Below are 23,510 nucleotides of genomic sequence, written 5' to 3'. Positions count from 1 at the left end.
TCCCAGCTGCCAGGCCACAGCTGCGGCTCCGGCTCCGGCTCCGGCTCCGGCTCCGGGGCGGGGGTGGGGCTGCTTTCTCAGCCTCCTCCGCCCCTCCGGTTCCCTCCTTAACTCGGTGGTGCCCAAGCTGGCGCCCGCGATTATGAGTGCGACCCGCCCGGAGCAGGTGGGGAAACTAGAGACCAAACCGGAGATGGGGGTTCGCGCGTGCGTGCCGAGCTTTTCTCGGAAGCAGCCTGCGCTCCTGCCCCACGGCGCTCACAGTACCCCCTAGCGGCGGCGCGCTTACGGGCCCTCAGCCCGGGCTGGGAGGTGGCGAAACTGAGCCTGCAGAGTTTGGCCCCGCCCCTCACCCAGGGCCCGCCCCGGCCCCGGTCCCGGCCTCCTTGAGTGCTGCTCCTCCTCCCTCGCTGAGGATTCTTTCCTCCACTCGGCTCAGGAACGCAGCGGCTGCAGGGGCTGCGGCTTTCTCTCGGCTCGGCTAGCCTCCTTTGTGCTCCGAAGCTACGGCGCCTGCTCCGCCTCCTGCTGCTGCTCCCTCTGTTCCCACAGCCTCACTCCCGGGCCAGAGCCTCCGTCGGCTGCACGGCCGGCGTTCGATGCCCGACAGCGGCACCCGCTGAATTACAACCTCGCCGCCGCCGCTTTCCTTCCCCGTAAGCGGAAGACCATGTCTGCGGTTTCGGGAGCCGGTTCGGGCGTCGAGGCGGGCTTTTCCAGCGAGGAGCTGCTGACGCTGCGCTACCCGCTGCATCGCGCTTGCCGGGACGGAGACCTGGCGGCACTCTGCGCCCTGCTCCAGCACACGCCCCGAGCCCACCTGGCTGCCGAGGACTCTTTCTATGGGTGGACGCCCGTGCACTGGGCCGCACACTTCGGTAAGGTAAGCGGGGGCGGGGAGCGGCGGAGACCAGCCGACGGAGCCGAGCCAGAGCAGGCTTGGCAACCGCACGCCCCTTCCTGGGCTCGAGCTTGTGGTAAGGTGCGGGCAGGGGTGGGTGCTGGAGAGAATGTCGCTTTAAGGCGCCATTTTCTATAGTTCCTGTGGTTGTTTTTTTTTTTTGTTTTTTTTTTTTTTTTTTTTTTTTTAATTGCCCTTCCATGAGAAGTGATGGGGCCGGAGAAGGAGGTACGGAGCGCGGGCTGATAGAGCGGCCCGGCGCATGCGCGCACCTCCTTTTTTCGGCTCCTTCCACCCGCTTAGCACGAGAAGCACCTGGTGGGAGGGTACAGTGGTGGGAGATAGGCAGGGGAGGCGGGTGATGTCGCGCCTTGTCTCGATTGAGAACCCGAAGCGGATGGACGCTGCTAGGGAGGGGAAGGGGGAGGTGATGGGCCCCACTGGATCCTAAGGGACACTGCGGGTGGTGGTTGTGGGGAGAGCATGTTTCAAACTTGGGGGCGGGTTCCTCTTACCGGCCAGCCTTTTGCCCTCCCTTTGACCCTGTTGCGGGGAAGGAGCTACTTGGTGGGGGAATTGGGGGTGCATATGAGACTAGGAGAGGCGGGGCTGGCGGCGTGGTCCAACTTCTGTTAGAACTCCTTCGAGGCATTGAACAAAAGGGGCGGGGCGAAGGAGGGAAAGCTCCTTCATATTAGCTGCTGCCTGGGTCCCGGTGGAAGAGGCCTCGGCGCGCGAACTAGCGCGCGGCCCTGGGCGGGCGGCCCTGGGCGCGTGCCTTTCGCCTGGGCGGTTTCTCTGCGTAGCGTGGTTCGGGCATCCCAACCAATCTCCGCAATTAGACCCGTAATGGAGGCGCCGCCGGTGTTTGTAGCGGTGCCAGGGCCCGCGCTGACGCCAAGCCTTTCAAGTGGTTATTGCCCAGTAAATAATTTGCCAGAGCTGTCTAATTTGCAGCCTAAGAAGTAGCCCGAGGAGCTACTTTAGGAGCTTGAGGTGTTTAAAATGGAGATTTGAGGCGAACTTTTTGTAGTAATGAGTCTTTTGTCTATAAGTACTTCTATCTGACCCCTGCGTTCTTCTGGTGAAGGCTTCTCTGTAGCACGGATTGACAGTTCTTCTGTTGTGGCAACTAAGAAGCTGTTATGTTTTGTAATAGACAAAGAGTCTATTGTATGCCCTAGATGCGGTCCCCGCGGATGTTGGGCACCAGTGGCTGAACAAGTTTGCTTAATACGTGTTGGAAAATCATTTGTGAAATTAGTCATTTTATGCTAAATTAAGCCTAAAGGCCGTGGTTATAGTCTTTTAAAAAATATACATATTTAAATAACTACCTTAAAAGGTTGTTTATGCCTATAGTTACTAAATAATACTAAGTAGTTCAGTACTTTGGAAAATCATTTCGTTATTTTAATGATGTGATAATGTGATAAGATTTTTCAGTCATTGTAATGAATGAATGTAAAACTATTCACAGATTTAGAAATGGAAAGGGATCCAGTTTAATACTTGTTTGAAAACTGATATAACTTCTATAAAGTCGTTTCGAAAATTGATTTAAGGAAAACTTGAGCCATTCTTGATATTAAGGGAATGGTGCAGTATTGACAGGTTTTGAACGACTGCTCTAATGCTGTTTATACTTTCTAACAGCCATTCAGTGACAGCAGACTTGACCTCAAAGCATAGGGAATATTTTTCTTTTGTACTGTACTTAATTTTTGCAGGAACCAGGTTTAGAATTATAACATTTATATTTGGAAGAGAACTTAGGGATCCCCAAGGCCCAAAGGGGTTAATTAAAAGACTTGCCTTGGTCATAGGTTAATAAGTAATAGAACTAGGCTCCAAATCCATTCTTTTTTCTACTATGTTCTAAGTGATCAATTAGAGTATGATTTGTATGTGATAGTTTAATTACAAATTTAGTAGACTAGCAAGAACACAATTAATTTAGTCATACGTCCTGAGTTAAAATAATGCCTCATTTATTTTGCATTCTAAGGTATTCCACATAATTCAGTTTTTTTCAACCAACCACCTAAAGCATGCATCTCTGAAAGTGACACTTTCTTAAAAGTTCTTTTTTGAAGAAAATCTAAAATGCACATTTGCCTTTTATTAGACAAAATACAGGACATAGTTTACTTGTACATAGTAGATTCTGTATCATTACTATGAGTGTCCTGTCTGTACTTATTAATAAGATCTTGGATATATTTATTCTTTTTAAAAAGAGGAAATTGAACTAGATGTTCTGCAGGATATTGAGACTTAGATGGTGCTATGTAAGCTAATGCAGGAGTGGCCTCAGAAGCTGTTAGTGATTCTATCTGAAACCAAGCTTATTGAAACCCAGATTGTTTTGCTTTTTATTATTGTATCCTTCCTTTGGTTAGCTGTGGAGCTTATTAAATTCCCTTCATGAATCTAATCTGATATAAATCATCATTAGTTGAGTTTTATTGTAGCTATGTTTCTCCACTCGGAAGTCTTTCACTCTTTAAATGGAAATTACTTCTATGTAGGCTTCTGGATTTCATAATACCTTTAAGAGTATGAAACACTGTTTTTAATTTTAACCTTTTGCAAGTTACTTAATGCTGGACACCAATATAACCTATAAAATGAGGGTGGAGAAGATGAATTGGACAGGTCCCTTTCAGTTATAAAGCTCTTCTGAGATTCTCTATTGTTAAGACTGACATTCAAATTAGTAGACTATTCAATATGTATTTTGGATCGGTAAAATTAACCCATATGAAGGAACTCCTGAAAGGGAAACTCCCTTCACCAATGGTGATCTTTAACTTGAACTTAAACTCAGATGCTTCCTGATTCTGTTTACTAATGGTTACATTGCTAGAGAGAATTGGAGGTGGCAGCATATGAACCCAGGTGTTTCTGACTTCAGGGATGGCTCAGGTTCTTACTGCATATTAAACGTAGGAGGGATACAATTAAGTGTTTTTCTGTTTATACATGTTTTCCACTTTAAGCCAGCTAGATAATTGACTATTGAGGTTTACGAACAAGATAAATTATAGAATTCTCTAAGCTTCACTTTAAAGTTAAACTGAAAATATAAGTGAATGTGGGAATGACAGCATAGATTAGATGATTTCTAAGAGCTCTAGCCTATTCTGATTCAGCATTGATTTTCTGTTCAGAATCTTGTGGAAGGAGTAGTAATTTTTATGTATTAGTAAAAAAAGAAAAGAATTGACTCAAAACTATAGTCAGAGTTGTCACTACTGTTAAGATAACTGAATTGTTTCAGTGATTGTTTACAGAAATTCAAGCTAGAACTTTCTGAAATAAATCTGTATGAAAATTGTTAGTTTGTGACTGGAGCATTTTTCTTAGATGAATTAGGTTGATGTTGAACTAGGAAATGGTAAAGGTTAAACAGAAAATATTTGCTGTAAGTATACAGTTTGAAGTAGTATAACCTAATTCCTTTTAAGGACTTATATTCCATTATTCTTTTTTTGTGTGACGTCTTCAGTTATTTTTGTAAATATCTTTAATTCTTTTTTATGATAGCTCTACCTTAGTAACTAAGTGCCTTATCATTTTTTATGAAGCCAAATTAGTCTCTTAAGAAGAATGCTATATTGCCTTGTCAAACTTCTGTGGGCATAGGTCATTGGAGAAGTGTCACAGCAACTCCTAGCAGGGCACAATAAACAGTTTTTTAATGAATGTTTAAGTTCTTGTAGGGCTGCTTGTGAAAATTATAAGGGTGGTTTTTTTTAAAGAGGCAAAGTTGAGTACTGAATAGAGATAGTTAGTGGCTTTAATAAGAAAGACCTACCTGGGTATTGCTTTTCAATGCTTCAGACAAATCTTAAGATTAAAAATTGCTGTGCCGGTGCTGATCTTTGATTAAGAGAAAGTTCTCTGGGAGTTTCCAATGCTATTGAAATCATTAGTCCATCCAAAATGGGTATCTACTGTGGCTAATCATATGTATCCTAACTTCTAGCATTATCTTAATGACAGTCTAATAATATTATAAACAACATCTGCCTGCCTCAGTGGAAATAATCCCCATGCTGACAAAATTGCTGATCCTGGAAGACTACATGTTTGTCATTGAGTACTCTTGGGAGGGAATGGGGTGGTTGTTGAGATAAATCAAAAATTGGTGTTGGTGTCAAACTCACTGGGTTAGGGTAACTAAATATACTGAGAGAACAAATAGGTTGATTTCAGAATTATTGTTGTTGCTGTTTTTTGTTCATTTTTAATGATGGTATTATTAGCTTGAATGTTTTATCATTCACAAAGCTTTTCTAAATTTAGTTTTGCTTTTTTTATATTAAAATGACTTTTTGTCACTGTTGGCAAAGAAATTGGTAAGAAAGTTCTCTCTTCTCAATCCGTATGTCATTAAGTATTCATATCCACATTTTACTGCTTCCCAAGGTATTAAAGCACAAACACATTTTGTTAGGCATTGGGCAACATTTTGAACAGCATATAAGAAAACACTGCTGTCTAGATATTATGTAAAAGCTGAAGTGTATACATTTATTAATTTAATTATTAAAATGCATTTTAAAACAATCAAATATAAGCTGCTATAGTTCATTTATTTTTTTCAGATACTTTCATTTTATGAAATTCTTTACACTTCTATGACTCAGTATTTATAGTGCTAAAAACTACAAGTATTTTTAAAAATTTCAGCTGTACTTTTTAGTATTTGGGGAAAAAAAATTTAAATTAGCCCTCTGATTTTTAAAAGGTACTTTTCAAATTCTACACATCGTAAAGGTTGTAGCTAGATAGTGCAATGCCAGGCCTGGCGTCAGAAAGATTCATCTTGATGAGTTCAAATTTGTCTTCAGGCACTTATGGCTGTGTGACTCTGGGCTAATCACTTAAATCTCTTTGCCTTAGTCCTTCATCTGTAAGATGAGCTGGAGAGGGAAACTGAAAATCAGTATCTTTGCTAAGAAAACTACAAATCATCACAAAGAGTTGAACATGGCTGAAAGGACTAAATAAAAATATTGTGAAAATAAAAGCAAAGACATAAAAATGTAAAATAATTTTTATAAAGAAAAAACAGCAAATACCATTAAAACTTTGTATACAGTTTTTATATTTAATATACACTTGAGGCATGGTAGAAATCTTATCCAGAATTTTCCTGTCTCAGGCCTGTCTAACTTTTTTTTTAGCACATCCATACTGGCAATGTGACTTTATTGATAAAGATACTAGAATAATTTGACATTTCCTTCTCCAGTGGATTAAGGCAGATGTTAAGTGACTTGGCTAGGGTCACATAGTTAATGTGTCTGAGGTCAAATTTGAATTCAGATCTTTAGACCTAGTGCTCTTTCCATTGAGCCACTAGCAAACCCCTAACTTGTTGTCCATAGAAGTAGATCCTTAATGCATATGTTAATAATGTACAACTTTTGTGCTAACTTAAGTGGCAAGGATCCAGGAGAGAAAAGTTAACAACTTTAGACACAATATTTTTAAAGGCTAACTCCTCTAATTATTTGTTATATTGATTTGTGATCTATTCTTTCCATTCAGTAGTGTGCAATACTGTGTCCTTCCTTTGGAAGAGTAAGGATATTTCCTTGTAATGACATTTGACTGATTTAAAAACAAAACAACAACAAAAAAAACCAACTTTTTATTTTCTCCCCAGTTGTTAACTGTGACAATAAACTTTTTGGTCGTGAAATACTATTTCCTTATCTCTTGTCTCCCGCCCTCCCTGGCTTCCTTTATGTTGCAGTTAAGATTCCATCTTCTTTTTTTTTTTTTTTTTAATTTTTTATTATATATATATATTTTTATAATATTACCCCTTGTATTCATTTTTCCAAATTATCCCCCCCCTCCCTCTATTCCCTCCCCCCGATGACAGGCAATCCCATACATTTTACATGTGTTACAATATAGTCTAGGTACAATACAATATAGTCTAGGTACAATACATGTGTGTGAATATCATTTTCTTGTTGCACAATAAACATTAGAATCCGAAGGTACATGCAACCTGGGCAGACAGATATTAGTGCTAACAATTTACATTCACTTCCCAGTGTTTCTTCCTTGGGTGTAGCTACCTCTGTCCATCATTGATCAACTGGAAGTGAGTTGGATCTTCTTTATGTTGAAGATTTCCACCTCCATCAGAATACATCCTCATACAGTATTGTTGTTGAAGTGTACAGTGATCTTCTGGTTCTGCTCATTTCACTCAGCATCAGTTGATTTAAGTCTCTCCAAGCCTCTCTGTATTCCTCCTGCTGGTCATTTCTTACAGAGCAATAATATTCCATAACCTTCATATACCACAATTTACCCAACCATTCTCCAACTGATGGACATCCATTCATCTTCCAGTTTCTAGCTACAACAAAAAGAGCTGCCACAAACATTTTGGCACATACAGGTCCCTTTCCACTCTTTAGTATTTCTTTGGGATATAATCCCAGTAGTAGCGCTGCTGGGTCAAAGGGTATGCACAGTTTGATAACTTTTTGGGCATAATTCCAGATTGCTCTCCAGAATGGCTGGATTCTTTCTCAACTCCACCAGCAATGTATTAGTGTCCCAGTTTCCCCACATCCCCTCCAACATTTATCATTATTTGTTCCTGTCATCTTAGCCAATCTGACAGGTGTGTAGTGATATCTCAGAGTGGTCTTAATTTGCATTTCTCTGATCAGTAGTGATTTGGAACACTCATGTGAGTGGATATAGTTTCAATTTCTTCCTCTGAGAATTGTCTGTTCATATCCTTTGACCATTTATCAATTGGAGAATGGTTCGGTTTCTTATAAATTAGGGTCAGTTCTCTATATATTTTGGAAATGAGACCTTTGTCAGAACCTTTGTTTTTAAAAATATTTTCCCAATTTGTTACTTCCCTTCTAATCTTGTTTGCATTAGTATTATTTGTACAGAAACTTTTTAGTTTGATGTAATCAAAATCTTCTATTTTGTGATCAATAATGATCTCTAGTTCTCCTCTGGTCATAAATTCCTTCCTCTTCCACAAGTCTGAGAGGTAGATTATCCTCTGTTCCTCTAATCTATTTATTATCTCCCTCTTTATGCCTAAATCATGGACCCATTTTGCTCTTATCTTGGTATATGGTGTTAAGTGTGGATCCATATCTAATTTCTGCCATACTAATTTCCAGTTTTCCCAACAGTTTTTTCCGAATAATGAATTTTTATCCCTAATGTTGGTATCTTTGGGTTTGTCAAAGATTAGGTTGCTATATATGTATCCTTTTTTGTCCTTTGTATCTAATCTGTTCCACTGATCTACCGGTCTATTTCTTAGCCAATACCAAATGGTTTTGGTGACTGCTGCTATATAATATAGCTTTAGATCAGGTACACTTAGACCACCTTCCTCTGAGTTTTTTTTCATTAGTTCCCTTGCAATTCTCGACCTTTTATTCTTCCATATGAATTTTGTTGTTATTTTTTCTAGGTCATTGAAATAGTTTCTTGGGAGTCTGATTGGTATAGCACTAAATAAATAGATTAGTTTGGGGAGTATTGTCATCTTTATTATATTCGCTCGGCCTATCCAAGAGCACTGAATGTCTTTCCAATTATTTAAATCTGATTTTATTTTTGTGGCAAGTGTTTTGTAATTTTTCTCATATAATTCCTGACTTTTCTTTGGTAGATGGATTCCCAAATACTTTATACTCTCAACATTTGTTTGGAATGGAATTTCTCTTTGTATCTCTTGCTGTTGCATTTTGTTAGTGATATATAAAAATGCCGAGGATTTATGTGGATTTATTAAGATTCCATCTTCTACAAGAAGACTTTCCCAATTCTTAATGTTAGTCCCTTCTTTATCTCCAGTTTAGCTTCAATATGTCTTGTTTGCACATAATTGTTTTCATGTTATATGTTTCCTCCTCTTCCCCCTTCCAATTCTGTGAACTCCTTGAGCATTCCCCCCCCTCCACTCTTTCTTTGCATCTCCATTGGTTAAAGTAGTGTCTAGCTAGCACTTAACAAAGCTTGATGACTGAGTTCATTTCTTACTTTGAGCTAGATATGCTCTTCTGACAGGAAGAACTGCTCAGTAAGAAAAAGCCTTTCTTTCTTTCTTTCTTTCTTTCTTTTTTTTTAAATAAAGCTTTTTTATTTTCAAAACATTAGATTTCAACATTCATCCTTGCAAACCTTGTGTTCCAAAATTTTTTTCTCCCTCCCATTCCCTCCCCTTCTCCTAGATGGCAAGTAATCCAATATTGTAAAACCTGTGAAATTCTATACATATTTCTGCAATTATCATGCAGCACAAAAAAAGTCAGATCAAGGGAAAGGGAAAAAAAAAAGAAAAAGAAAACAAAATACAAGCAAACAACAAAAAAAGTGAAAATACTATGTTGCAATCCACACTCAGTCTACACAGGCCTCTCTCTGTGTGCAAATGAGAGAGAGCCTTTTCTTAGGAGGAGGAAAATGGTATAGGAACATATGAATCACAGAAGAGATAATTTGGGCAAGAAGAGTTACTTTAGCTAGAGGTTTTATTGAATCCAACTACATCTTATTTTAGCCATTTCTTGGATATAGATTTTGACTGTGGTGTTCTGTAACCAGGTGTTTAATAGCATATATATGCAGTAAGACTATGTATAGTATACCCTATATAGAGAATAGAGAATTCTTTTCCTATAAAGAAAGAATGAAGCCAATCACTCCCTTTTCACATAACAAGGAGATAAACTGTTGAGTGTTCATGGTAACCTAGTGACTGATTCTGAGCCCATGATAAAGGACAATTCATAGTTTTTGAAATAATATACAAAAGCTACTAGTTCAGAAATACTAAAAGTGGTATTTTGCATTCAAGTCTTTTTTTAAAAGCAACTAGTGTCAGGAGCAGCTAGGTGGCACAGTGGATAGAGCACCAGCCCTAAAGTCAGGAGGACCTGTGTTCAAATTTGGTCTCACATGTAACATTTCCTATCTGTGTGACTTGGGCAAGTCTCTTAACCCCAATTGCTTTAGGAAAAAAAAAAAAGGGCAACTAGTGTCATGTCAAAGTTTGTGTATGCCATTTAAGAGGAAGTGATTTCTTACTACCCCCATACAAAGATTTTCTTTTAAACATTCGGTTAAACTGATACAAAGTGAAGTGAGCAGAACCAGAAAAACATACACAGTAACAGCAATACTGTACGGTGATCAATTGTGAATGACTTAGCTATTCTCAGCAATCAATGTTCCAAGAAAATTCCAAAGGACAAATAATAAAAAATGTTATCCACCTTAATTGAACTGATGGAGTCTGAATGTAAATCAAAGTATATTATTATATATATACTGTTTTCCCCCCCTTTGGGTGTGTATTTCATAATGTGGATAATATGGTAATATGTTTTGCATGCTTGAACATATAAAACCTATGTAAAAGAAACAGGCAGTTTAGGAATAGGGAATACTATGAGCAAAAACAGTGGCAGAGGAAATAGCCCACTTTGAGCTGAAATAGAGAACATGATATCAAAATTCTTCCATTTTGAGTAATGCCAGAGTAATTGAATGTTCAAACTTTTTTTTGTAGGGAACCATGCAAGAGTGATATGAGCAGATCTATGCCTAAGTGTGATAAGTAGTTTGAAGGGTGAATTGTAGTGGGGAAACAACTGGAAGCTAGAAGGCTAGTGTGGTTCAGATGGTAAGGAAGGCTGGATCGTGTGGTTCCAGTGAGAAAATCTGTCCTGTAAAAGGGACATATGCCCAAGTGATACTGAGGAGCTTGAGAATAAAATAAACAAAATTTGATCAGCTGTCTGTGGGAGGTTTGTGAGAAGGGTAGTACCCCTTGAAATAATGGCTAGTCAGAAAGTAAAACAAGATTTTCAGGAAAGGAAAGGAAATCTGAATTTATGGTGTCTTTTGCAGCAGATCAAGGTGATTTTCTCTAGGCTATTGGAAACATGGGTGTTGAGAGCCTAATTAGAGGTTTCAATGAAGAATTTATAGTTGAAACCTCAGGAATATACAGGAAATTTCTAATTTTTTAAAAATGTGTCCATTACAGAATAGAGTAGTATGTGAACAACATGCTAGATTGAGGGAAATTTGCCTCTGTAGAGATGACCGTTTGTGAGAGAGGGGGTCCAAGCAACAGAACAGGTTAGACCAATGACCTTTGAAATTTCTTCCAAGTAGAAGAGTCTGACATAGGCTTTTTTTGGTTTGTTTTATTTTTTTCCAGTGGGACTTATCACTAATTTGGAATTGGGGGGCAAATGTTTGCAGGTATATTTAATAGTATAACATTTCTAAATGTTTCTCTTATTTCCATTGCTTTTCTTAAAGTTGGAGTGCTTAATACAGCTGGTGAGAGCTGGTGCTACTCCGAATGTCTGTACAACACGATTTGCCCAAACACCTGCCCATATTGCTGCTTTTGGAGGCCATCCTGAGTGCCTGATCTGGTTGATCCAAGCTGGAGCTAACATTAACAAACAGGTATAGAATGGCTGATTTACTTTTTTTTCTTCACCCCTCACCTTCCCCCAATTGTGACCATTTTGCACTCTGGTATTTAGAATTGATATTCTAACTAAAGTTTGAGTGCTATTCAAAGTGCCAACTGAGCACTATAGTGAATTATTTTGGAAGAGTGGCATTCTTGAATCTCCTTGTTATTATAAATTCAGGTTAGAAAATGACACACCTAACAAATACTAATTAAATACTATAGATAAGCTAATATAGCCAGGTTTACAAAAAATGTGGAAAAAAATTGGGAATGTTCTGTGGCTTAAAAACTGGAAAAGATAAAAAGACCACAGTGGGCTGGACATAATACATACATATACATATATACATATATATATATATACACACACACACACACACACATATATAAATACATGCACATACTTGTATCCTTAAAGGGCTTTCTTTTTTTCAAGATAGAAAATATAAACTTTGATATATGCCCAATTCCTACTGGTTGTGCTTTCTTTTCTTTTAATGTTTAATATACCCCCAAAGTTAATTGAAAAGAAAAGATAAAGAATGTTTGGAAGAAAATGAAGTAAAGGAGTTGTATTCAAGCTAGTGGTTTAAAAATTCGTATCTTGGATTTATTTCTGAGTAGGAAGAAAAACAGTCCTATATCTGGAGAAATGTAAGCCCTTACATTTGACTCCAATGTTAGTCCTATTACTTGCCAAATGGAAGTAATAGGCAGTTTGTCACTTGGTGCAACTGATTGGCACCCAACAATGGCTGTTGATCTCATTCTTGCCCTAATCTGCTTTCCTTTTTTTCTCCTGCTTTTCCCTTTGTACTTCATTATTATTTCTTCCTTAAATTCCTTCTCTGAACTATCCTTCTTTCCCCTCCCCCAATGTAAGAAAAGCATACAAATATGCCCTCCCCAAACAGTTCTGGGAAAACTTGAACAGTGAAAAGCAATGCACATAATTTTTTCCCCAGAAAAATATTTATCACTTAATTTTATAAAAATAACTTAAACATATCATATAGCTGGTTAGATAAATTGGAACTTTAGGATAAATGAATTTCAGGCTGTAAATCTATCTTTAACATTCATTTTAGAATCTGTTAAACTTATCTTACTTTCCCCGTTATTTCCCTTTAGCAGTCTCTACATTTTGTTCTCTAGCCTGTCTTTTTTTCTCCTCATATACACTTTTTCTCTCTTGCTTCTCTTGTTTCTCCTCTCTTCTCCAAAAGCAACCAATATTTAATCCTTTAGTGCAAAAGTGAATGCATGATCTCATCGACATGGATATTCCATTACAGGTCAGAACCTATTCATACATCCTACTTTGGTGATTCTTGTCCATAGTCATCCATAAATTCCCCACAGGACCTACCAATGTGCTAGAGATCTTCCTCTAGGTCTCTTGACATTTTGTGAGTACCAGTGCAACTACTTTTTGTGGGTAGGTCATTGTTGGAAATTAGTTAGTGCCTCATTGGCCCAAAATAGGTGTCTTTTATTACTCTTGAGTCATTTGAAATTTTGGTTCTTCACAGATAGTGGTGTTCAAGATTTGAAATCACTTAACATCAGTCTCATTTCAGATGTCCTTATGCTGATTTTATCAAAACTTAGAAGATTACAGAGTCTCTCTAGTGAGGGGCATGATTATTCAAAAAATTAACAACCCATCCAAAAAATGCCACCCAAATTGATGGCATGCCTGAAAACTCCCCCCACAAATCCCCATTACTGTATTTATTTTGCATATAGCTTGTATTTACTTATCTTTGAACATGTTGAATTTTTTCAGTAGACTGAAGCTTCATTAAAGGCTCACTTTCGTGTCCCCACCATCTAGCATAATCCCTACTGGGTAAGATGCAAATGTTAACTAAATGCTTACTACTAAATGCTTACTACTAAATGCTTACTATGTGACAGGCCCTGAAACAAGCTCTGGGGATATAAAGAAAAAATAAAACATCCCCTTCCTCCCAAGAAACTTCTAATGGAGGGAGAAAATGTATATGATAGGTATTTATGAGATTGTACAGAAGGCAAAGTGCAATGACAGCTAGTAGGTTAGTAGGGTTAAGAAGGGTTTCTCTCACAAAGCTTCATTTAAGCTAAATTCTGAAGAAAGTCAGGGTTCTGTCAGATGAGAGAATCCCTTGTAGGGAGGACAGCCATTGTCATGGCACCAGAGATGATAGTATTACATGTGAGGAACAGCAGTAAGACAGGTGGCTGGACTGAAAGGATAAGAAGGCAGGAAAGATAAAAGCTAGATCATGAAGTACTACAGCAAAAAAAGAAAGCAGAAATATTATACAGTTATTGTTTCCTCTACTGGTGACCCAAACTTTTTTTTTCAAGGATTATTGACACCTGGTTAAAGTTTATTTGGGATTTTTTGTTTTGTAATTTTAAAAAGACATTTTCCTCTGCTCCTAGATTTATTTTACTTTTTTTGTTTTTAAAGATAAATTTTGAATTCCAATAAAAGGATCCTTTTTTTTTTTTTTCTTTAAAATTTGGCTAACAGCATTCTCTTTGCAACAGCACACTGTTTATTGAATGAGTATAACTAAAAAATAGCTACTTTTATTTGCAGGATTGTGAGGGTGAAACTCCTATTCATAAAGCTGCACGTTCTGGTAGTATGGATTCTATAAGTGCTCTTGTGGCTAATGGAGCTCAAATCGAGTAAGTGATTTTGTTTTTTAATTGTGAAACAATATAATTCAGAGTAGACTTTATTAAAAATAACCACTAGAATAAGACACTTAATATTTTAAAAGTGGTTCTTTAACAGTTAATAACCTCTGATAGGAAGCAAAATTTTCTGCTGATAAGCACCAGCAGATAAAAGAGTTTAGCTTTGTTTTGGCTTCACATATAATTGTATGGTGAGAGACAGTGTAGTGCTGTGGAAAATACACTGACTTACAAAGTTCTTAGATCTGCATGACATGTGGCCTTATACAAGTTAATATTTGTTTCTCAGCCTTTTCTATAAGAGGCTGGATCTAAAGCTCGATTCTAAAGTCACAAAATCCCTGTATGTGTTCTCATCTTAGGAAATGATTTCTACATAGGCTTTAATTAAAAAAAAAAAAAAAAAAAGACTTGGAAAAAAAAGTTTTAACTTTCTTTTTTTCAGCTCCTTAGAGGAACTGTATACACATGTATATTTTTATATATATACACAAACACTCATAAAATTTATTGGGTATTAACACAGTGTTAACATTATGATTTAAAATTTTAACACAAACTTCCTTATAGGTCTACATAGAAAATTTTTGGTGCTTTAGTGTATCTTAAAATACACTGAGAGCATAGGACTTGTACACAGATATTATTAGATAGCCTTGCATTTGTCATGTATTTTGGGTGTTGACTACTAGTATATTTGTACTGTGTTAACTTTTTAGAAGTTAATTTTTTAATTAAAATTTTGTACTTCTGCAATTTACAGCATTAACAAAATGGATACAGCTGTCAACCTTAGTCAAATGTGAGCTATATAGCTTATTATAACCAGAATAACTATTGGCTTTTCTTTATTATAATTTATTGAATTAGTTTAAAATATTTTTAGTAAAATTAGTTTCAAACTTTCCTAATTGGAGAAATGAAAATTTGGCCTTTGAGTGAAATAAGTTACATCTCTCTAACTTTGTTTAACCCTTTGGTTTCCATTTTACTGTTGGCTTTTGCCTCAGTTACAAAGATCTACCTTAAAGTAATTTTTGCTATGGATGTTGTCAGGAAAGCAAAACTTCATATTCTAGTATGGTTTGTGTTGAATCATAGAAATGTTATTAGTCGTCATACTGAAATTTGACCTACAGCTACTTACTTAGCTAAGTTTTCTTTTAAGTAGCATTCTATTCAGGAAGTAGCTATGTAATTTTTTTTCTGAAGCAACGTGTTCCCATGAAATCCATTTTTTTAAAAAAATGTCCCCTTTAAAAAACAACTTTAAAAGGGTTATTTATAGTTATGGTTAAAATTTACCTTTCATCTTAAATATAAATGCAGATTATTCATATGCTTCCACTGTGTAATTTTAGGAATAATATTAATAGGTAGAATCTATGACGATTATAAAATAATTTATAGAATAAGTATTTTTGTAATTATTACTTCATATAGTCACTTATTGAAATTATTTTTAAAAACCCATAAAACTCGTAGTTTGATGCCTTTAGTTTTTCTTTGAATATTTTTATTTAATTATTTTATTAGCTTTTGGCATCTCATATTTTAATAGTTTAATAGTTTGAATTCTTCCAATATTTATTTTGTCTGTAGATTATTTGCAGTTTTTTCCTTCATTCCAGGATCTTCAGGTGTCTCTTCCCCTTCACTATCACTGTAGTCTGATTGTACATGGCTTCAACTACTAGTTTGTTTTTTCCTTCTCACAATGAAACCTTCATTGTAGTGATTTCCTTGATTAAATGCTTTTTTTTTTTTTTTTTTTTAATGAAAAGTACTTAATCTGAATGAGAAACTATCCAAAAATGATTTTTTTTTCCTATAAAAGTTTTATGGCATAATTTCTGGGTTTTTAATCGGCATAATTCCTTGGAATAAAACCTTGAAATTCCCAAATAATTCTTAAAACTATTTTTATCAGTAAGTTAATTAGGAAATTATTTATTGATTTTTGTTTTTTCATTCCACAATTTTTTTTATTTTTGTAGTTTTTGTACCCGAACTGTGGTATATTGAAATTCATAATATCTGTAATAGATCAACTATTAAATATTTATGTATAATTCTATTTTAACATGAAGATTAAAATGGGCTATTCAATTAAAATTTAAGAACATTACAATAGAATGGATTAACTTGGAAGCTTTTATTTTATTATTTTCCTGTACATAATGGGCTAAATTATATTTATTCTTTTTCCTTCTTTAATATTTAGGCAAGTGTTTAGGTCTTTTTTTTTTTTTTTTAAACATGGAAAAAGTAAGTTTCTTTATTTCATTACAGTTTTGCTTTCTTGTGAATATCCATGACCTTAAAATAACGTGTTTTACGGATCACCAGGTAGATTCCATAAAGGTCGAATAGGAAACTACCAAGTACTTGTGGATAGAATGTTGCTATATAACTTACCTGTTAATGTAGGTTGCAACTATAAGATAACGCATATCAACTGCCGTGCATCGTATTAAATTTTCTAGCACCACACGTGAGTATGTTAATTGGACTTTTATTTTTTCATTTGCTTGTTAATTGTAATTTTTGGTGCCATGTTTTCTTTTTCTTTTGAGATAAAAAATTTTTCAGGCTCAAAAAATATAATGGGCTTACCAAAGTTATGTTAAAAATGGTGTCTATACAATTTGGAATAAGGAGTTTTCCTTACTGAGAGTGGCCTATACATACTAAAGAAATCACGAACCACCCCCTGATCCTGAATATTATAATGTATTTCTCCACATAAATTTAGAAATTCAGGGTCAGATACTTTGAGGTATGTTCTCTATAAATATTTTTCTACTATCATTTAGGTTGTGTATTTTAATGTTTAACTATATTTGTTTATGTAGAGTTATTTCAAACTTTTAAACTACTACTATTTAAATATCAATATTTTCAGAGTGTATCTCATAATAGGGAGATTGATAAAAGTAAAGCATCTTTTTCTTTGTTCTCTGATCTTTTAAATAGCTACCCTCTGATAATAGAGAGGGAAAAAAACTTAATACCTTTTTGAGTATCCATAGTTTTAATAAAGTACAACCAAATCTTGACCGCATTTTCTTTCTCTTCAGGAGGAAACAGTTAACCTACTGGCTTAATTTTTAGATTTTCTGAATGGAAATAAAGTAGGATACACCTGAATTTATAGGACTTTTTACTCCTACATGGTGGCTAGTCTTCCCCATTATAAAGAATAAAACATTCAGAATGAGCCATGAGGCAAATTTTTTCCTATGTGAGTCTTGTGAATTATGTTTGCTAGCCATAAGGTACCCCAAATATAGTCAAGATAGCTAAACTTTGATTAAATAAATCTAAACTGTATGTTATCTTGACACTGGTAGTTCAGTGTTAAAAATATTAGTAGAATACACATTTAAACAATTTTGCAAAGCAAATATTTTAGGATTATTTTTCCCAAGTGATTTAATACCGTAGAATCCTTATAAACCAAACTTTAGTGGACTGTCAAAGTTATTGTACACAATTTTGTTGATTTATATTTTGCTTAAAATAAGTGGAGTGTTGGTAGAGTTGAGGAACACAGTGTCTATTTTAACTTCATTTGAGAGACCTGAGTTGTAGCACGAAAATCTTGGTTCCGCTACATTCAGGTATTAAAAGGTGCTATGTCTTTAAATTTTTTGGCATAATCTGTCCCAAATTTGTATCCCATAGCTACAAATAAAGGCAGCTATCATTTAAAACTGGAATATAAATTGTGTTATTCTTCTTCTACTTGATTTTTTTTTTGTTGTTTATGAATTTTTTTAGACATTGTAAGTAGGCTATATGAAAGTTTACTGGGTGCTAAGGAAACTAAAGCATTTAAAGATCTTTTATCATTTAAAAAATGTTTTGTGTGCTTTGAAAAATTGTACTCTTCACCTTAAGAGACAGTACTTTATAATTTCAGATATATAGGAGATTACAATACATCAGTGGCCATTTTTTTTTAAAGTTTACTTATTGTAAAAAATATATATATAATGGACTTACCAAAGTTATGTTATAAATGGTGTCTATACAGTTTGGAAAAGGAGTTTCCTTATTCAGAGTGGCCTATGCATACTAAAGAAATCACAAACCACCCCCTGCTTCCTGAATATTATAAGGTAATATTTCTCCACATAAATTTAGAAATTCAGAGTCAGATACTTTGAGGTATGTTCTCTATAAATATTTTTCTAATATCATTTAGGTTGTATATAGCAGGTGTGCTTTGTAATAAAAAGAAAATAAAGGTTTGAAATTGTTCTATCCAGTATTATGCAATTTAAATGACTGACTTGAATTGGTTCTACTTAAATGCTGGGTATTGAAAAATTTTGAATGGCTGCATTATCTAAAAATTTGAGTATGTGAGATATGGCCATTTCATTTGTAAAATAATGATATGTTTATTAGATTTTTCTTTATTATTTTAATTTTTAATCTTTCAGTGATGGATCTTGATGGTTTTAAATAAAAGTAATATCTTTTGCCTGTCTTCCTTTAGGATCAGTATTTTAGTGATTTGGGTAAATTTTTACTTAATGCACATGATACTTAAAGATTTTCTGCAGTGATTATTCAATTAAATAATGTGTTTAATCAAATTTATTTTGGGGGAGGTATTATTATTTATCTGCAACCTCAATGATTTCTATAAAGTACAATGTATGGACATTGTACTTTATAGAAATCATTGAGGTCATTAATCAAATTTTCTATTTTTTTCTTATTCCTTACTTCAAAATTCTAATATACCATACACTGTTTTCCATTTCTTAGTTCCAGTCTCTAAGAAAGAAATGGTCCTCCTCTTTGCTAAGGCCAGCCCTTCTTATGTCCTTGGTCCTTTTTACCAGATTTCCAGGACTTTAGCTCTTTAATGAAGATTTATACCAGTCTTCATTGTGTCCTTGTACTTGAGGCAACATATAAGGGAAAAAGGGAAACTGGAGTTTGAATTCTATTGAGCAGCTATGGGACTTGGCTAAGTCATGTTTTTGTTTGAACCTCATTTGTGAAATAACTCTATTCCAGTAGCACATACTTCTGGGAACTGTTTTGAGGACCAAATGAGATAATGATAAAAGTGCTTTTTTGAATGTTAAAGCACTATGTGGATGTTGTCATTACTAATAATAGCAATAGCTTCATTGTTGCTGCTTGTTGAGGGGGAGGGGTCAGATATATTTCACTTGATCTTGATGTTCTTTAAACTATTCTATTTACCATGTCTTTTTAACTAATAAGCTCCTAGAACTATTTGAGCTTGCTGCCTCTTCTTTCTTTACCCCATTCCACATGGTGGCTTTTAGCCGTATTATTCAACTGAAATTGATCTCTTGATCATTACCAGTAATCTCTTTGACTGTGAAACCTAGTGATCTTTCTTCAGTCCTAATTTCCCTTGACTTCTCAGTTTTTGATACTGTTGACCAATTTTTTCTATTGTATATTCTTTCCTCCCTTAGCCATTGTGACACAGGTCTCTTCCCACCTATCTAACCATGCCTTCTCAGTTTCCTTGGTTGAGATATCTGATTTCCTACCCTCTCTTCTATTTTCTTAGTAGTCTCATTAGCTCCCATGAGTTCAACTAGAATTTCTCTCCAAGTAGCTCTCCAAGTTATAGTTAAATTCAATACATCTCAAATTTATCTTGTCTGCAACTTATTTTCTTCCCTCACCAAACCCAGTCTTTATCAACTCTTTAGTATTTCTGTTGTAGATAACATCCTTTCAGTCACTCAGGTTTGTAACTATAAAATCATCCTTGGTTTTGACTCTTGCTCCATGAACCCTTCTATCTTGAAAGAAGTCAATTGCCAGTTTTATTTATTCACCCTCACAATGTCTTTTTTTTGCCCATTTCTATCCTCATAGCCATTACTGTAGTTCACATCCAAACTGGACAACTATGGTAGCTTTCTAGATGGTTTTTCCCTGCTTAGAGTCTCCCTACTCTTTAATCCAACTAATCCATAACTGCTGAAGTAATTCAAAACACAGGTCTGATTGTGTGACCTATTCATGAATATTTAATAGCCTTTAAGGAGGAAATGGAAAATCAGCTTGGTATTTAAAGTCTTTTTAAATTGCTAGCCTCCCTTTCCAGACTTAGTTAATATTGTTATCCATGATATACCATTTCCATACTTAGACTATATCCCATCTTTACCTCTACCTTTAAAATCTAAGGCTCAACTTAGATGCCATACTGTACAAGAAGCCTTTCCTTTACCTCACTTAACTCTAGTTTCATATTCTTTTCTTTTTTTCTTTGTATTCCTGGCCTTTTTTTCTTCTCCCCCCCATCTCCCAGTAGAATGTAAGTTGCTTAAAAGTTAGGAGAGGCATATTTTTTGTTTGTGTATCACTAGTATCTAGCCAGATTCTTAAATGGATACCTAATATTTTTCAAATTGTTGATTATTTCCAGCTTTTCTCTTTTTAAATTTTCCTAATTCTGATTTCCATGCTCTTTAAAATATTTTACTTACTATCAGAATGAAGGCTTGCATATTAAGGAATTATCATGCAAGGTGTGAGAAAACTAAGATGGCAGTATTCTATTTTTAATAGTTCCATTTAGAATTTAGAACTTTTCCATGTAAATAACATAATCAGTATGTATTTTTGGGTCCTGAAATTGACGCAGTGTAGTTAACACTAATATAAGTTAATTCTTCCTATTATTTGTTGGCTTGAGGTGGAAGTTTTTCACTCATCTGGAATAATTCACAGGTTTTTATGCTCTATAAGTCTTGCTTCTAAATGAAGGTTCTTGATCTAGATATTATCTCCTGAAAAACTCTGAATTATAAAATAGAGAATGCTATTTTATATCTTGTCACCATTGAAATTATCCACAGCAGTAGAAATAATCTAATTAGAGTCTATTAACTAAGCAAAATTTTAATAACTTGTCTACAAAGGCATAATGTTTTGGTAGACTGGACCCCTTATTAATGGAGTAACAAATACTTCAAGTATTTTAACAGAAGGCAAACCTAATTTGGCTTCAAACAGTTGCATTACAAAATCAACTTTGTTATCTCAAATTTGAAATGAAAACTTGGCACCAAGCGTCTTTTAGGTAGAAACTTTGTAAATGTGTATTTTCTTCTTATAAACTGTTACCTAAGGAATATGTATGTGAGAAATTCTTCATACCTATTTCAGTATTTTTATTTGGATACCAAAGGGTTAAAATATATACATAATATATATTTATATACATGTACTTTTCAAATTATTTTACTGAAGAAATTTACTAGTATGTTAATATTTGTGTCTGTACATATTAGACATATAATGTTTTGATCTTTTTTTTAATGATTCCATGTATTTGCTTATTTTTGTCTAGGAATAGTTACTAATGTATTTGAGATACAGCAAACCAAATTATAAAGTTACCAGAATCGTGAGTTGACTAATGGCTTTTAGTCCATACTGTTAAATTTTATCGGAATATTGACAGACTTAAATTGGCTTCATGCTAAAAAAAATATATATATCGTTATTAAAAGACAGTATCCTGTCACAGTATCTCATGGTTAAGGTGGTCACATGACAATGGCTTAAAAGCAATGAATAATGTGCTCCTGCACCTTATGTATGTATATGTATTTTTTAATCTAAATGTTGCCTGCAAATATGTGATCCCTTATGATATAAGTTTCCTGTTTTATGAACCCTTGCCCGTTTTAAATCAAACAGAAGATTCTGAAACTGTAAAAACTACACATGTCAATGTTTTACAGCTACGTAATTCGAATTGACTTGATTTTTTCAAGTAATCCTAGAAAGGGGGAGCATTCCATATAGAAACTGCTGAAACTGCCACAGGTGCTTCTCCGAAAACCTTACAGTTGTGGCATTGAATGTTCAGTATCGCTTCCTTTCTCCACACAAGGCATACTGTTGAGGTATTTGTTGCGGTGATTGGTTTTAATGCTAATCTAGGAATTCAGATATAGAATCTTTAGATTTGCATGCTTTGCTTACCCTAATTTATGATATCTACCTTTATTATAAACTAAACTAACAATAGTTAAGTTGAGATCAGTATTTAACAGAAATATTACGTTGATATTCAAAAAGATGTGGTTTATTTTATATTGTCACATGGCATTACAAAAAGAAAACATGACTGAAGGTGATGTGAAACTTCAGATTTTCAAAAAAAAAAAAAAAGCTTTTTCAGAAATTTTCTTGTAAATACCGAGTTTAAAAAAAAATGCTGAAAAAAACTTGGTTTTTCTTTATAGAAGAGCCTATTCATTTATCACCTTTATTCTTGTGGCACTATAAGTGGAAAATATAAAGAAGAATTGCTGGCAAGGTACTTTTTTTTTAATTAAAAGGATTTTTTAAAAAACTTATTATTTTAACTCCCAATTTTAAGTGAACAAAGCCTTGTTTAACTTTTTATTAGTGTGTCCAAATACCAACTTTTCCATGTAAATAACATAATCAGTATGTATTTGAAATTGAGCAGTGTAGTTAACACTAATATAAGTTAATTCTTCCTATTGTTTTCTTATTTTTACATAGAACAAATGTAGAGAAATTAAGAGAGCTAAATGTAGGGAGTAAATTGTTGGCCTTGATTGAGATACTTAACTCAAATAGTTCATAATATGGCCATACCAGTCTTAGTAAAAGTATATGTTCAAAATAAATACTGATATACTGATAAAAATTAACATATACATTTTTTTATTTGTATCTCAAGCAACTTTTTTTTTTTTTTTTTTTTTTTTTTTTTTTTTTTTTTTTGAGGCTGGGATTAAGTGACTTGCTCAGGGTCACACAGCTAGGAAGTGTTAAGTGTCTGAGACTAGACAGATTTGAACTCTTGTCCTCCTGAATTCAGGGCTGGTGCTCTATCCACTGCACCACCTAACTCTCCCGCAAGCAACTATTTCTAAAAGTTACTACTCTGTTACTATTATTTATCCTAAAAATACTGTGGTTCTAGTAGATGTAATACTTTCAATTGTAATCCAAAATTAAGATAGTCTATTAAATACAGTTTTTAGATTTTATTTTAATGCTGCATAGCTCCAAGGCAGATTGCATTTTTTAAAAATTAATTTTATAATTATAATTTTTTTTGACAGTACATATGCATGGGTAATTTTCTTTTTTATAACATTATCCCTTGTATTCATTTTTCCAAATTTTCCCCTCCCTCCCCTAGATGATAGGCAATCCCATACATATTAAATGTGTTACAGTATAACCTAGATACATTATATGTGTGTAAAACCAAATTTCTTATTGCACGGTAAGAATTGGATTCCGAAGGTATAAGTAACCTGGGTAGAAAGACAATAGTGCATACATTTTACACTCAATTCCCAGTGTTCCTTCTCTGGTGTAGCTGTTTCT

The 23,510-nt window shown here is 35.0% G+C and overlaps 1 protein-coding gene across 1 annotated transcript in view; it reads left to right on the top strand.

The window, feature by feature from the left end:
• Positions 1-400: 400 nt before the first annotated feature.
• The window catches only part of ANKRD10 (ankyrin repeat domain 10), a 55,858-nt gene continuing 32,748 nt past the window's right edge, over positions 401-23,510 (top strand). The window contains exons 1-3 of the mRNA XM_074299546.1: positions 401-883; positions 11,252-11,404; positions 14,011-14,102. Of these exons, the coding sequence (XP_074155647.1) occupies positions 671-883; positions 11,252-11,404; positions 14,011-14,102 (458 nt within the window). The 5' untranslated portion in view covers positions 401-670. The remainder of the gene's footprint in view (positions 884-11,251; positions 11,405-14,010; positions 14,103-23,510) is intronic.

The sequence above is a fragment of the Sminthopsis crassicaudata genome, chromosome 3 (genome assembly GCF_048593235.1).
Source record: "Sminthopsis crassicaudata isolate SCR6 chromosome 3, ASM4859323v1, whole genome shotgun sequence".
NCBI lineage: Eukaryota > Metazoa > Chordata > Mammalia > Dasyuromorphia > Dasyuridae > Sminthopsis > Sminthopsis crassicaudata.
Note: the sequence above shows the minus strand (reverse complement) of the source record. Positions and strands in the feature narration are given on the sequence as shown.